The 17,618-nt window shown below is 34.1% G+C and overlaps 1 protein-coding gene across 1 annotated transcript; it reads right to left on the reverse strand.

The window, feature by feature from the left end:
* Positions 1-11,744: 11,744 nt before the first annotated feature.
* LOC147407070 (RNA polymerase II elongation factor) lies at positions 11,745-13,086 on the reverse strand. Its single transcript, XM_086432819.1, has 2 exons — positions 12,187-13,086; positions 11,745-12,084 (listed from the first exon to the last, which is right to left on the reverse strand). Exon 1 carries the CDS (start codon positions 12,880-12,882, stop codon positions 12,220-12,222), a length of 663 nt encoding a protein of 220 aa, XP_086288945.1. The 5' UTR covers positions 12,883-13,086; the 3' UTR covers positions 11,745-12,084; positions 12,187-12,219.
* Positions 13,087-17,618: the final 4,532 nt, after the last annotated feature.

Genomic DNA, 17,618 nt, shown 5'->3' on the forward strand with positions numbered 1-17,618 from the left:
TATTCTAGGGTTTTGTATTTTTTGTCTGTTTCTTTTTCTTTAGCCATTGATTTTTGAAATGTTGTTGGATCGTGTGGTATTTTCTTTGGAGGAATTATGTAGGGTTTTGTTCTTGTTTTAATGTTCTCATGGGGAATCTGGTATGGATGTTTTGTCAGATCTTACTGTTGGAGTTTACAGATCCCTTTCAATTTTTTTTTTATTTTTTTATTTTTTTATTTTTCATGGAATTTTTATTTTACTTTTATAGATTTCAGTTTGATCTAGATGTCTAATATTATAGTCTCTTGTGTTAAGTGTTGTTTAATTCCAACCATGAATCATTGTCAAATGTCGATGGTAGTACTCTAGTATCTGCTGTCAGTTGTTTTTGGACATAAAAGATCGGGTTTTGGATTGGCCCCTTTTTTAATGTTCTTTACAATGCACACCGATATTAAGATTTATATGTCTCTGGATGTTCTTTGGGTTCATCGATGTCTGAACACAGACTAGCTAGAATGTCCTTTAGAAATGGTACACTAAAACATCCAATTTTGGGTGAAAATGGGTAGTGGGGTTCATTCACGGGGTTGGATGTGTACAGATGGATAAGTTAGTCTAAGAAATCAGGATTCATTTGGCCACATGAAATTTAGGGACTTTGAGAGATAGGGGTGGGGGGTTTGCTGATTCATTGAGAAGAAGGAGAAGTAATGTAATAAGATTTCTACAAGAGATGAATTAGAAGTAAGCTGAAGTATGCATGATTGGTGGTGGCGGCTACACGCTTCTATAATTTGGAGATAAAAATGGGATAAGTGTAATGAGAAATATTTGGTAGTTATAGTTGTGAGTTTTACAAAGGTAATTGATATGCCTATGTCAGTTGAACTAGTATTAGGAGATGAGATGGTTTAACTATTAACACTATGTACTCCAAATTGGATTAAATAATACAGTAGAGGGTGCTAGGGTATTTTTATAAGAGAGATCCTAAATGGATATGTTAAAAAAGATGGTAGAGTAATTTTTCTCAATGGGCGGCGATGTTTGGGTGCCAAAGGGAGTCCCTTCCAACTTTCTACGTAGGTTTGCCTTTAGGTGCGGAGTATAAGTATAAGTCCATTTGTGATTCAATGCTAGAACGCATGGACAAGAGGCATAGTTCTTGGAAAGCAAGATACTTATCTAAGGTAGGTAAGTTCACTTTAATCAAAAGCACTTTAGCAAGCATCCCGATCTATTGCATTTCTTTGTTTACCATTCTTAAGAACGTGGAAAGAGAGATTGGAAAATTTGATTAGAGACTTCCTTTGGAATGACAAAAATGAGGCTAAGAAGATACCATCTAGTGAATTGGAAGTTGATTTGTGAATCTAAGAAAAATGGGGGTTTATGAATTAGGGGTTTCAGGGTGTTGAACCGAGCGTTGCTAGGGAAGTGGCTTTGGAAGTTTGGAGTGGAAACTTCTATTGTCACGCCTCAAGATCTGGAATCAGTATTATCCCAAATCTTGAGGATGATTAATCACAAATCAAAACGTTAGTGGTGTAAACATGAATTTTGGACAGTCTCTTTTATATTTTCACGATCCTAGAGGAATCCTGTAAAATATCACCTATACTAAATTTTCAATAATTATCACACACACACATATATATAAACATTCACACCACATTTCCTCAAGTCAAACCATGTAATTTTATAGAGCTTGCTATACTAATCTTTTTTCCTATGTACAAATTTAACACCTATTCCATATGTATATATATACATATAAATTATACTAAAAAATCCTATGAGGTCGTAATCAAAAGTTCTCTCTAGATATACTTTAAAAAACAAACTCCTTGCAAACTGGTATTTAAAAAAATATAATGCACGCGTCTCAACGACTATTGGTCAATCTGCAAAAATATGAAAGTTTGAGCTTGACAGTCTAGCAAGTAATTTCCTATCTATAATAAAGTATTGAATCAAATAAAAACATGTGTCGTGTAAAATAACTCATAAGACAAGAAAAATATAAATATTAGATCATATAATTCTTATGTGGACTAAAATTTCATTTTAAAGTGAAATATATATATATATATATATATATATATATATATATATATATATATATATATATATATATATTAAAGTCCAAATTGAATCGATATTACCTAAATCACACTTTACATAAGTCACAAAGGAAAATTAAAATTTCTAATTTGAAGTCCATATAAATATTCAATTCCCAACATGATATGATTATTTGCAATTATTTTTTTAATCAATTGGTATCTCGCACTGAATATCATAAGTAAGCTTCTCAACTAAGTGAGTTGGAGCCCACACAACAATCCAAAAGTCATATTTTATCAATTAAGAGAGTTAGGCCCACACAAATACTACCTGGCCAATAGTGGGTTTAGGGTTTTGCACTTAAGGGAATGTTCACCATCCTTTTAAATGTTCGTATGCCGATATTCTATCTCAACTGATCAGATTAGATACCACAAATTTGTTTATTAACAAAATAATTCAATTATGATCAATTTTGATGAGTAACTAATATTTCTGCTTTAACTTAGAATCCAATCCTGCAGTTTATACGTGAATTTATATTATCAATTTACAATAATCCGGATTTTTAAATTTATAACATAAAAACAATCCTAACTTGTTAAATTATAAATAAACGCAACCCTACGAATATCTCAATAAATAATATCCTTTATATAAAAAATTAATGATATTTATGTATTTTCTATCATTTTTAACATAAATAAACAAATTAAATCAATCTGTCATGCCTTAAGATCTAGAATCAGTATTATCCCAAATATTGAGGGTGATTAATTACAAATTAGAATATTAGTGCTGTAAACAAAAATTTGGATAGAGTCTCCTCTATATTTTACGTACTTAATCACCAAAAAGATATGGACATATTTCCTTGAGTTCATTCTCCCTTTCCCACATAGCTTCTTTTACTAGTATGTTGATCAAGATAAGTTGTCTTACGGAACACGGAACATACTCTCTCATCATCCTCCAGTTAGAATAAAGTAACATATGGTTTTAATTATAAATATTATATAACTATTGGGAGAGGTTTCACAATAATTATTTATATATGTATTTACTTGTTTATATAAGCCGGTTGAGTGTGGGTAGTGGTGGACCCCACCACTTTATTGCATTTAAAAGGGTGGGGGGGCTATTGTGTTGTTCTTCCCATTTGCAACACTACAAAATAGAAACGAAAAAAAAGAAAGGAAAGAAAAAAGAAGGAAGAAAAAGGAAAGAAAGGAAAGGAAGAAGGGAAGAAAAGAGGAAGAGAGAGAAGGTAAAATTTCGATGATTCATCTTTTTTCATCGAACTATCGATTTATCAATAGTTAGGTAAGTAAATCTTACCTATTTTACATTTTTGATAATTTTATAATTATTTAATTTGTTTATTTATGTTAAAAATGAATAAATTTCTTCGTTTCGTAGTTAAAGGATATTATTTGTTGAGATGATTGTCTTTTCATATTTGTAGGATTGCATTGATTTATTATTTAACGAGTTAGGGTTGTTTTTATGTTATAAATTTAAAAATTCAGGTTATTGTAAATTGATAGTATAAATTCGCATATAAACTATGGGATTGGATTCTAAGTTGAAAAAGAAATATTAATTACTCATCAAAATTAATCATAATTGAATTATTTTGTTAATAAACAAATTTGTGGTATCTAATATGATCAGTTGAGATAGAATATCGGCCTACGAGCATTTAAAATGATGGTGAGCATTCCCTTAAATGCAAAACCCTAAACCCACTATTGACCAGGTGGTATTTGTGTGGGCCTAGCTCTTCTAGTTGCGAAAATATGACTTTCGGATTATTGTGTGGGCTCCAACTCACCTAGTTGGGAAGCGTACTTATGATATTCGATGCGAGGTACTAACTGGTTTAAAAAATAATTGCAAATAATCATATTATGTTGGGAATTGAATATTTATATGGACTTCAAATTAGAAATTTTCATATTCCTTTATGGGTTATGTAAAGTGTGATTTAGGTAATATAGATTCAATTTGGACTTTAATATATATATATTTCACTTTAAAACGAAATTTTGGTCTTTATAAGAATTATACGATCTAATACTTGTATTTTTCTTGTCTTATGAGTTATTTTATACGACACATATTTTTATTTGATTCAAAATTTTATTATAGGTAGGAAATTATTTGCTAGAATGTCAAGCTAAAATTTTCATATTTTTGCAGATTGACCAATAGTCGTTGAGACACGTGCATTATATTTTTTTGAAGACCAGTTTGCAAGGAGTTTGTTTTTGGAGATATATCTAGAGAGAACTTTTGCTTACGACCTCATAGGATTTTTGGGTATAGTTTATATATATTTTTCTTTTGTGGAATAGGTGTTAGATTTGTACATAGAAAAAAGAGTAGTATAACAATCTCTTTAAAATTACATGATTTGGCTTGAGGAAATGTTTAGAATTATTGAAAATTTAGTGTAGGTGATATATTACAGGATTCCTCTATGGTTGTGAATATATAAAAGGAGATTATCCAAATTTTTGCTTGCACCACTAATGTTTTAAGTCTATGGGGAGAAGAGGTATGGCTGGGAAAGTGAGGAGGTGAGATCCCCGTATGGTTGCAGTCTTTGGAAAGGGATTTTGAAAATAAGGGAGGATTTTAGAAAGTGGATTAGGTTCAAGGTGGGTAAAGGAGACGAGTGAAATTCTGGGAGGACTAGTGGTGTGGTGCCTCAACCTTGTGCCATGAATTCCCTAGGCTTTATGAGCTTTTCTCCAAAAAGGGGCTGTCGTGCATTGCTTTCTTGAACCTTGAAGGATTTGAGCCTTTGTGGGATCTGGGTTTCAAGAGGGACTTTAATGGTTGAGAACTTCAGTATCTAACAGACTTAAAGACTCACCTTGATTAGGCTCAATGGACATTCACGAATGACGACAAAAGGGAGTGGACTTGCACTAGAAGCAATATATTCACTGTTAAGTCTTTTGCTTCCGGGTTGCACACTTCCAATATTTCTTTCAATCATTTCTCACAACATTTATTTGGGGTTCGAAGATTCCCCCCAAGGTGCATTTTTTTTTCTTCATTAGCCGTACTTGATAAGCTACTTACTCTTGATCATTTAATTTGAAGAGATTTTGTGACTCCAAACTTTTATCTCCTTTGTAATTTGAACTGTGAATCAATGGACCACGTTTTAATTCATTGTAAATTTTCTTCTCTTGTGTGGTCCCATTTCTTCGGTCGGTTGGTCACATTTTAATTTATTGGTTGGTTTCTAGTTTGCTTCTTTCTCTTTTCTAGAGTTGAGATTTTTCTCTGTTCATGGGGAGAAAAAAAATTCTCTGGAGAATTCTTCCTTTTGCTACTACTTGGGGGTTATGGCCAAAGAGAAACACGAGGATTTTCAAAGGCTTGGAAACCCCTATTCAAGAGCTCCTTCTAAACATCTTAGGTCTCATGCTCTTTTGGTGTAAATTGTGGCCCAACTTTAAGGGCATGTCCTTTGAGGATTTTGTTTTTAGGTGGGACACGTGTAATAGTTAGAGCTTGTTAGTTTTTACCTTGCCATCTCGACTGCCTTTATTTTTCTTTGTATACTTTCTTTTCTTAATAAAATTATACTTATAAAAAAATTTTATGCATCTTTTACAGGATAACCAGATTGAAAATATGGGTTGAGGAAAGTCTAAGAAACAACTATAACCAGAGTGGTATGTAATGAAATAATGATGGCAGGAAATCAATTTTGCTTCGTGCCATGGAGATCAACATCAAGATTATCTACTTACTAAGACAACTAATAGAGAAATATCAAGGAAAAAACTTAAGTATTAACATGCAATTTTTATTAACTTAGAAAAAAGTATATGATTGAATCCTAAGGGAGTTAGAGCTTGTTTGGAAGATATTGTAGGAGCTGAGAGTATTTTATCTTCTTCTCTTACTAACTCAATTTCTATGTTGCTTTCTTTGTGTGGTTTTTGCCTCTTTGGGGAGGATTTTAACTTTAAACAACCTGATTAAGCGCGGATTCTCAACTCCAAATTTATGTTTTCTTTGTAAGAACAATGGAGAATTTGGAAAACATATTCTTTTGCATTGTCCTTACTTCTCCTTGTTTTGGTCTCACTTCTTATCTCTTTTCTGTTTGGATTCGGTCTTTCCTTTGGTTTCTTTCGATCTCTTTTGTGGTTGAACGAATAAGGTGTTCTCCAATAGAGAAAGGGCTCCAAGCGATTATTTTGGACATTAAGGGTTTTCTTTTCTTTTGGTGTAAGCTTTGTAAAGATTTCCAAGTTTTCTTTGAAGCCTTGGTCTTCAAGTGGGAGATGCTTTGTGTAATGACTAGGTTGTAGGGTGTGGGTGTCACTTTTGTTTTCTTTTTCTTTTTCTTTTCTTTTTATTCTGGGCCATCTCGGCCTTCTGTTTGCTTTTTCAATAAATTTTTTATACTCTTAAAAAAAAAAAAAAAAACCTCAATCCCTATCATGTTCCATTTTCTCTCCCCTCAAGGTTTTCAACTTTTATGAAAGCTTTCCTTCTCTCTGATCTTGTCAATGTTGTACACACCTAATAGCAAACTCAATTAATGGTAAAAATTCATCCTAATCCTTATCTATGCTTAATCGCCTATGGTAAATATTGAGGGTTTGGCAACGTGGATTATTTTTCTTCATTGGGCTCTATTTGGAGATGTATCTACTATCTAGGCAAGTTCATCCAGATCTTCTTACCACTTCAATCCAATGTCATTTTCAGTCTTCCTCTCCTCCTTTTGGAGCCTTCAATCTGCACAAAAGCACTCCTCACTGGTGGAAGATTGGTTGGCCATTTCCATAGGTTAAGCTAGTTGAACATTGAAGTTGTTCCTAGTATTCTCTTAAGAGAATGCCTTCATTCAACTACTTTTATTTGAGAAAGATGTACCCCAAGTCTTCTTCTCAAAGAGGAATATACAGAAATGGACGACTGTCATCCTGAATTGCTATGCTATCATATCCAGTTTTATACTTCCAACAGATAATTAGCATGAATCTCTATGGATAGTTCTTAAGAAGATAGTATAAGTAATACTTAGATTGTGACATAGTGATACATCTTATATCTTGGTTTGTTATGTTCCAAAGAGGTTCGTTATGGTATTTGGTACTTGGACACTTGTTCCCAATCTTAGTTGATTATAGTGAGAATTGTATTCTCTATACGTGTGGGAGCTTTTTGTTAAATAGAATAATAGGATTGAACTTGCACCAGAAAAATAAACAAAGGCAATTATATTTCACTAAAGGGGTGAAATCCTATTTGATTGTTTTTAGAGAACATATAATGCGTATAAACAATTGATAGAATGATGTCCCAGGAGAGAGTTGGTCATCGGAGCAACATGAAGTTCGGAATCCAAACATTGGGTGGAAGAAGCTTGTCTAATTGTGAGTGGGCACCTCTGTCAAGAGATTGGTGTGGATGAGGTTCTGATGCCGTTGGCAGCATATGGTGATATTGCAAATGTTCTACCATTCGTTGTATACTGAAATTTGGTTATGTGGTCATCTCTGAATATATAGATAAATTGTGAAGGTAAGATTAATGTCTTCTATACTCTACGACTTGATCAATTCTTTCGTAGGTTTTAGGGAATTCCTATATTATCAATAGCAAGATAGGGATTTACTTGTAGAAATTGTGATAAATGTCTAGTTTCAAAGAAATTCCCAACTCCAAAGCTTAGTTGGTAGAACCTTCTACATAATTGTCTCTGAACCGCAATCCCTTCTTGAACATTGCTCGTCTCCCACTTTCTAACATATTAAATTTGAAACTTGTTTGGGTTCATGATACTAATCCCCAAGGTGGAAGAACAACAAGGTTGAATGTTTTTGTTCCAAATAAACGATGAGATTATAGCATATGTTAAGACTGTCTTAAAGACAATCCTTGACTTTTCCAGCTGTAGTGGTCATTTAAGATTTTTTATGATTTGCGAGGAAAAAGAGCCTGATGGATGATTTGTGTTTGATTCAAAAGCAACATACACAGAGGCTAATGGATGGTCATATAGATCCAGGTCGTTGGAGTCTGTTCGTCATTGTACTATATTAAGAATGGTGGTTCTGTAATACCACTGACTTGGGATCAAAACCCCACCTTAACAATTAAACCTATCATAAAATGGAGTGAAATCTCTGAAAATGGATTGCTTTAGTAGAAAAGCGTGTTGGTGGTGATGATGATGATAGAAAATAAACTACTTATGAGTAAGAACATTTAGTTTCTCTTATGAGGCTATAGCTTCTGTAAGCAATTTGGTAGTCATTCTGGAAATTTAATTGGGTCCTTCCAAGTAAGTTTTCTTCTTTGTTGGATGAGTGGTCCAGTAATGTTTTTCACACCAGAAAGCACTACCTGTGGGCTATACTTCCATCGGTGATTGCTTGGGGGATTTGGAACGAGAGAAATAACAGGATCAAAAGTTCTCATGAAGGTTTTTTAGAGATCTTGGGCTACTTATACCTATGGTCTAAGCTAAACATAGAATTCACAGGCACTTCTTTTGATGATTTTGTTTTTAGATGGGACTCTTTTTGTAACTAGTGGTGTTGTTTGTTTCTTCTCCTTGTAGTTCCTTGTGAGGCTTTCTCGGCCTCCTTTGTTTTCGTTTTTTCCTCTTTGCAATATATTATACTTTTCAAAAAAAAAAAAAAAATTATAGTTCAACTATCTTGAAAAATAAATACAATGCTATTTTATGTTGAGTGTGTATTCTAAGTTCTAACCAAAAGAGTGAGGTTTTGATTCTTTGTGAATTATCAAATAGCTGAAAATATTTTTAATATTTTCTTTTTTTTAGTAGAATTCTTTGTGAATTAGCCTATAGCAGCAGCAGATTATATTATTAGCATTTTCCAAAGTGTATTTTTTGAGCAATTGGCATGGCAACACTTGCAACTTGTGAGTTTCGTTCATCCCATATTTATAAATGTTTCTTCTGGTGGAAGCTGTTAGGATCCCATATATGATTTAGCATAGAATGGCGCCAAACCAAATGGGTCATTGGGATATAGCAATTGAATATCAGGAAGTAACTAGATGGAAGTGGAAAGAGTCTACAGCTGATGCTTGCACCGCAATGAATCATTTTTCTTGTCAAAAGTTATTGGCATTGCGACATTTTTCATTTTTCCCCCTTAAATTGAGAAGCATCTTACTAAAAGAAGGTGCCAGCCAACTCCATGCTTTACTTGGAAAATTCAAGCTTGCTATTCTGCGTTTTGAATGAGACAATGCCAACTTGCTTATTTCGGCCATTTTTGTTAGCTTGAAGGATGAATTTTCCTTGTAATCTTTCAGAGCAATCTAGCTTGGATGTGTAAGGCTGCTGTATCATGTTGTTAGCAGATGTTGAGACCAAGGTTTTTGTGCAGTGAACATATAGTATCCAATCGTTTTTTTGGTTTGCAGGGAAATTTTATAGGACTTCAATTGTTCGGAGCTCGTATTCATAAGTTTTTCATTCTTATCTTAAGTCAAGTACTTGGTTCATCAGCATGTGTGCAAAATTGGGTAGCTTTTAAAATTTGCTCAAACAGAAAGTATAAACAGATTTTTGAGCTTTTTGAAGATCTTCATGATGATAGTAAGGAGTACGTTTAGTAGATTTGGTCTATTTATTTGTTTCATGCTTTATTTATTTTAAGTTACATAGTTTTTAAGAATTTTTATCTTTGTGTATCTATTAAAAATATGATTTTGGTATTGATCGTATTCTAGTCCTGTTTATGACGAATTCAATTTATTCTATAGTATATCAATTTGAAAGGTTCGACTCATTTGAGAAGAAGGCAAAAGCCAGGTTTGAAAACCTTGGTTCTGTCACGCTTGTGCTCCATACGGGTCTTGGAAGGCTTAACAAAACCGAACTCCAATAGCATCAAGTAGCTTATGTAATTCAATTAGTTTGGAATGACTCATTCAACTTGGCCCACCAAATAATATTTGGTTTGCTACGGTTTCACCCCACCTCGGATCCTTCCACCTTCACTAAGAGATTGATTTTCTTAGTCAGCTCACTGAGTAATTGATGGACGTCCATTTTTCCCCTTGTCCTTGGATCCTACCACCTTCACTTGCTCTTATACCACTTGTCATAGCTATGAACTCGAATGAAAAAAAAAATTGTTCCTCAATTTGCACATGGTGTCCAGGTTGGGCTGCACAAGGTTATGAAACAAAGTGTAATGTTGAGGTCTTGGTGGACAAGGGAAGAATGCCAGTGAGTAGCTCTGTTATAAAGTGCTTACAAACACTGGTAAAATATGTCAAATCCCAAGTTGAAAAGAGCCTAGCAAAGTTAAGGTGAGTCAAGTCGATCTGAAATTCTGAGTCATTGATTGATGGTTGAGTTGTCATCCAACTTGAGATTGTCCCACGCAATGTTAAAACATGATCAAGTCCAAGATATTTAACAATTCAATTGAGTACCCAATTGGAGTTGAACATAACCACCAGCAGAACATGGGACTGTGAAACAACAAAGAATCACACAAACACAAGAATTTATGCGGTTCGGTAGTGTGCCTACTATGTCCATGGATCAGATGGATTTTACCCCCCTTTAGTTGTTTTATAACTAGAGATTTCTATTTATAAAACAAGGAGTTACTAAAATGTGTCTTATGTCAAAAATAGGAAGAAATTTTTTTTACACTATCTCCTTTTTCTTAACCTTTAAAAGAAGGAAGCAAAATACAAGACAATTACACAACATGGACTAAGTATACATTAGTGCCGGACAAAGGCTTTTTCTGATTATGATTATTAAAACCTGTGTCATACTAATCAAAATAGGAAGTTTCGACGCGAAACCACAAGTTTTTTAATTTTTATTTTTATAATCTTTGTTTGTTTTTGAATATCCTGAAAAATGCTGGGGACCAAGAGTGGCATAATATGATCATGATTTTGGTTTGGGGGCAAAAGCTGCCCTCCCCCCCCCCTTCAGTTTTTATTAACTTTATATGCTCTTAGAATTTTGTTGAAGTGTTTTATCTATTTCTAGATTTTGCTCCTAAGCCGCCCCCCCAATGCTTTTCCAAAATTTCAAACATTATCAAATGGTAAACCTTGGTCTAGTTGTATTTAAGCTCCTGTTCCCCTTCAGTTTTTATTAACTTTATATGCTCTTAGAATTTTGTTGAAGTGTTTTATCTATTTCTAGATTTTGCTCCTAAGCCGCCCCCCCAATGCTTTTCCAAAATTTCAAACATTATCAAATGGTAAACCTTGGTCTAGTTGTATTTAAGCTCCTGTTCCCCTTCCGTTTTTATTAACTTTATATGCTCTTAGAATTTTGTTGAAGTGTTTTATCTATTTCTAGATTTTGCTCCCCCCCCCCCCCCCCCCCCCCCCGAATGCTTTTCCAAAATTTCAAACATTATCAAATGGTAAACCTTGGTCTAGTTGTATTTAAGCTCCTGTTCTCCTTCGAACTTGTGATCTCACACCATTTGATCTTAACTGTTATGATTGCATATTAAAAGCATTGATTTTATCAGAAGCTTGGCCTAAAAATTCTTGATAAAGTTAACCTTTTATGATAAACAATGGCAATAATCAATTAAGCAGCCAAAGGGATACTTAATTACTTCTGAGGCTTCCAAGTAAAAAATGTAGTTGAAACCTTGACTTAATTACTTCTCAATTGGACAATATTGAAGCAATGGATGCTGATTTATATTTCAATTACATAAAGAGATAATAAAGAATTGACAGTAAAGTCTATCTCTGATGTTAAAAATATGCACAGCACAGATAGCAATGTGATGCAAAATCAAATTGATCTCATCTTCAACAAGAAGATTTCATATTTTACAATAAAAACAAAATTCAATTACAGTTCGAAAAGCACAAAATGTGCTCTATTATTCTCTCTATACATGCCCCTGCTTCTTGTAGATATCTCTCCGAATGTTCTTTTTCCCATTTGAGCTTTTACCATTCTCAAATGTGCTCAAGCTTTTGTATCTCTACCCAAGATTGAAATTGGAATATCTGAGAAACAAATGATAAATTAGAAAAATCAGAAACAACCTATTTCATATTTCAAATACTCATTTGTTAATGGGAACATTATGAACAGATAGATGATCTTACATTTATTCGAGGGATCGAGACACGTTACGATCATCAACCACAGAGGATGAATTTGCAAATCGGAAAGACCAATCCTGTAAAACAAACAAGGCAAATGGTGATAAGATTCTCAGAACACCAAGCAATAGGTCTCCATTTGATTTCAACACTCGAACTTTTCATCCTTCTCGCATTTTGGGGCTCTTTCGACAGATCAAAGCTTGCTCCCTTCATCCTCAACTCTTGGATGCACCTCGTAAGGGCTCGGTTATTGCTTCGCTCCCTCTGTAACTGTCTTGAAACCTTCCAATACCTGCAAAGTTTCATCTGAACTAAAAATATTATAAAAAGCGAAGTAAATATGGATAAACATGAAGGAAGCCACCACTTATTGCAAGAATGTTGTCCCGAATTAATCGAAGAGGTGTAGAGGAGGGTTAAGAAAAACCCATAATAAGCAACAAAAAAACAGCACAATTGAAAAATCTCGCATCTAATGTTGTCCATTCGGGTTTCTTTAATGGCGATTTGGCGACCGAAGAGGTCTTCTTCTCTTTGCCAGAGTTTCAAAAGCAAGAGATGGCCAGGGCTTTCTGAAATTTCCATTAATGGGTGGTGTTGGATCGCGGAGATCGTGTTCATGGAAGCAAGTAGTTTCTGTTGATGCTCTTCGTCTACTGGTATTTCAACGACATGGGTGTCTTTCGATTGTGCCATTGTTGAAAATTGAAAGTAAATTACAAATGAAAACTGTGGGAGTGTGTGTTCTTGTGTTCTTTGGGAATTTTTCTTGAACAAGAATAGAAAAAATAAAAATAAACAGTAAGAGTGAAATGAAGATCGCTTGGCTATGAGAACTGACAGTGAGAAAGAAAACTTGAATATCTGAAGAGATGGTAAATTTGATGTGTTGGGCGAAGATGGAGGAGGTATTTGAGGAAACGCCTGAGTGCAACGGTCATATTTTCTTTTTTATTTAATTATTTAAAACGAGACCGTTCAACGGTCATATTAGATAGTAGGTATTTTTATGAGTGGGATAAGGCTATCAACGTGTCGGGTTCCAGTTCGGTTCTTATAACCGGGAAAGCAAGCCATCGTATTTCTCTAGTTTCCAATTTTAAATTAGAGGTGGCAATTATTAACACAGCCCTCATGCCCATGTGTTGACCCACTTGCAACCCGACTCATGTATAACCTATTTAAACCATGAAGCATAGTAAGTACCTCAAATATCAATAACTATTTAAAAGATTTTTAAAAAGAGTCGGTGCTAGAGTAACATTGAACTATACATCGATTTTGACATTTTAATTTGGTGGTGCACACATAACCATAGTTGCTTTTCACTCGATGTACAATCGACGTACATTTTAATATTACTTTAGCATTATCCTTTTAACAAAATTACTCCTTTTAGTGGGGTTTTCACTTCAATCGTGTTGTGTTCATATATTATGTGTATCAAGCTAAAACATGACATAACCCAACCTATCTATTATATGTGTACACGGGTTGTATCGTATTTACCGATTTAATAAACAAGTCATATTTGGGTCTAGGGTTTTGACACAATTATTAAATGGGTCAAGTTCGGTATGGGTGAATTTTCAAAATCCCTTAACAACAACAAGATCTGACAAATTGCCACTCCTATTTTAATTAAGCAAAATCGGAATCAAAACTAACAAGAACCACATGTTTCCATCTGTTTCTAACTACATGTAATTAATAAGATTTTAAACCTTTCAAAAATTTCAAATCCTTGGCACACATTGCATTGATGCTACCAAGAAAACCTCATTGTACTAAAAGGGATAATTATTCCAAATAAAATACAAATTTAAACTTATAATATGTGTAACCAACGAATGTTGGGTATAGTGGCCAGGGCCACCCTCCAAAACGGGGAGAAGTCTTGTTTTCAAGTCTCCTTATTGGCCTCCCACAATGATTTATTTCGACTTAGATGGTATGTGTGCTATTGTATGTATCCAGTACACCCCATGTTCAACTCTATGGCCTTGTTATAGATCTACAATACCTTAACTTTAACGGAGATGATGATTTTTGAATTTTTAGATCTCTATTGACATTGAAAATAGCCTACAAGACCGTCGATTGCTGAAATAAACTAAATCTTGAAAGGAAACATCAATATATTAAAATAGTTATATATATGTTTACTTAAACAAAAGATATGTATACTCTTTAACAAAAATATGCTAAAAGGGCATTTTTGGTATGAAAACTGTTCATTTCAAAATATACTATTTTGATCAATAACTTATTTTTTAACATGGTAAATTATCATTTATAGAATTAAGATGAATAGAAACTCTTAGCAAAGGACGGGAAAGAAACACTTCTATCACAAGGATCTTGAGACATATATCATTTTGAAGTAGCTTTCTTTTCAACTCGGCCTAGTGTACTGTTTTGATAATTTGTTCTATATATAATTGGTTCATCATAGAATACATGGTTCTAAACAACTTGGAATGGATAGGAACATGATATGTTTAATAACCCCCAAATCTTTGTGATAAATCTTTGATCATGATGATAAAATCATCTTTCATAACATTTCCATTACTATGATAAAGAAAAAATGGGGGATGAGAGATCTTATTGTCTCAATCCTCTACAACTTTTGATAAAACCAACAAGAAATCCATAATAAAAAAAAATTAGATCAAAATGAGGTGGACAAACATACCTCGACTTAGTATCTCTTCGGTGAAAGTGCGCTGAGATGACTCAATAGCACATCCTTACAATATGTATTCAACTTTAGTTTTGGTGGCAGTAAAGGATATGGTGATACTTTGTAATGTTTGAAGAGTGTGTTAATCTTTAATTGGGGTGTAACCCCAAGGGATTGGCCTAGTGGCAAGCTGAGCCTTGATAAGCTCAAACCAGGTGTTTGAAACCCCACGATGCAATGAATTCCTTGGGACCACCTTCTAGGATTCCATTGACCCTTGAATCAACCTGTTGCATGTATGAGTCTCCAAGGGGCAGTGTCTCACCCGAAGGGTGGGGATACCGTGAAAATATATATATATATATATATATATATATATATATATATGGGAAATGTTTAGTACCAAACATTTTGGCAAAACATTTTTCAAAACATGGGTTAGAAGTTTTGGAATGGGCTAATTTTTGGTGATGATGATCCCTCACCGTAGAGATCATCCTCACCAAAAATCAGCCCATTCCAAAATTTCTAACCCCATCAAAAATGGTTTACAAAAAATGGACGGTCCACGATTTTTCAACTTGTAAACATGGGACTAGAAGTTTTGGAATGAGATCATCCTCACAAAAAATCAGTCCATTCCAAAACTTCTAACCCATATAGGACAACAATTATATATATATATATATATATATATATATATATATATATATGGGGGCGGTTCGAGGGACGTCTCACAAACTGATTGAAAAATTGATGAGTGGGCTTCGTTGGATCTGAGGGAAACAACGGCGTGGATTGTGTATTCAGGTAATTGCGAGACAGCTGGAAATGAAACGAAATATTTGAGGTATTTTCAAATACCTCCCTCATTTTGTCTTTTTTCTTTTTTAACTTAAATAAATTCTCATTCTCTTTCACTGTAATCCAACGAAACCAATTCATTCTCTTCTCTTTCTCTCTACTGAAAACACAGACAGATGTGCATTTGGATCTTTAGTTGTTTGACTGTGGTTTATGCTTTATTTTCTTGGTTTTGTTTACAACTTGGCACATTGTTCTGTACATACAACACTTGTGTTGAGGTGCCCCTACCATTGATGAGCTATAGAGGCACACATCAACACAACCTTTTTATCCTCCATAGTTTGTATATTGGTTGCCTTCATCCGTCAACTGGAATGTGAGAGTTTGGTTTATCAAATTTATTCTAGGATACCCCACTGATTTCTAGATTTGATGATTTGGCCCTTTCCCTCAACAGTTGTTGGAACTACCTTTGGTTATGGAGCCCTTTCATAAGGAATTTTGAGCAACTTTCAACAATAATATATCATTAGTTTAATAATAGTAATTTTAACTCAAGCACAGATAGAACCAATTTTTCCCTTTCCCTTATTTAACATGATTTTGAATGAGAATTAAATTGCAAATTTCCTTTATTATCAAAAAGGACAAACAAATTACAGGATTCCTTGAAGCTCCCTCTTCTCTTTGTATAGAGTATCACAGTTCGATCAAACTTGGATGTTCTTTGTTGGTCACCATGACTGATCTTTCTTTGTACCAAGTAATCGATATATGATCATTGTCAAGAAGGAAGACGTCCCACGATCTCTTACTGTAGCTGTCAATCGAGAGAGAGAGAGTGTGTGAAGCCGTCGATGGAGAGAGAGTATGTGAGAGCTCGAATCGTTCTACACTCTATGTTTCGAGTTCTTTGAAGTCGTCTCTCGAGAGTCAAGAGAGAGAGAGAGTATTGTGAGTTCTCTGTGTTTTCAATAGGGAGAAAGAGATAAGAGAATGTACCAGTTTCGTTGGATTACAGTGAGAGAGTATGACAATTTATTTAAGTTAAAAAAAGGAAAAAGACAAAATGAGGGAGGTATTTGAAAATATCTTAAATATTTTGTTTCATTTCCAGCTATCTCGCAATTACCTGAATATGCAATCCCCGCCGTTGTTTCCCTCAGATCCAACGAAGCCTACTCATCGGTTTCTCAATTAGTTTGTGAGACGTCCCTCGAACCGCCTCCTATATATATATATATATAGGGTCCCGTTCAACACCAAACATTTTAGCCAACCATTTTTGTCCTACATAGGTTAGAAGTTTTGGAATGGGCTGATTTTTGGTGAGGATGATCTCTACTGTGAGGAGATCATCCTCACCAAAAATCAGTCCATTCCAAAATTTCTAGCCCCATGTTTACAAGTTGAAAAATCATGGACCGTCCATTTTTTGTAAACCATTTTTGATGGGGTTAGAAGTTTTGGAATGGGCTGATTTTTGGTGACGATTATCTCTTCACCATAGAGATCATCCAAAACTTCTAACCCATGTTTTGAAAAATGTTTTGTCAAAATGTTTGGTGCTGAACATTTCCTTATATATATATATATTCAATTGGGGTGTGATAAATAATTTAAGAAATTGAAGTGTAATAAGTAAGGGGACGATTCAGCAATCCTAAAATTTACCAAGTTTGATGCCAAACATTTTTTAAAATATGGGTTAGAAGCTTTGGAATGAGCTGATTTTTTGTGAGGATGATCTCTATGATGAGGAGATCATCCTCACAAAAAATCAACCTATTCAAAAACTTCTAATCCCATTAAAAGTGATTTACAAAAAATATTTAACACCAAACTTGACGAACTTTAGGGCTGCCGAACCGCTCCCCTATATGGTCGGGTGCCAATATCATCTTTTATAAATAATAAAACCAATTTAAAACCGTGCTGA

This window comes from Akebia trifoliata, chromosome 3 (assembly GCF_017979445.1).
Source record: "Akebia trifoliata isolate Shusen 1 chromosome 3, ASM1797944v1, whole genome shotgun sequence".
Lineage (NCBI taxonomy): Eukaryota > Viridiplantae > Streptophyta > Magnoliopsida > Ranunculales > Lardizabalaceae > Akebia > Akebia trifoliata.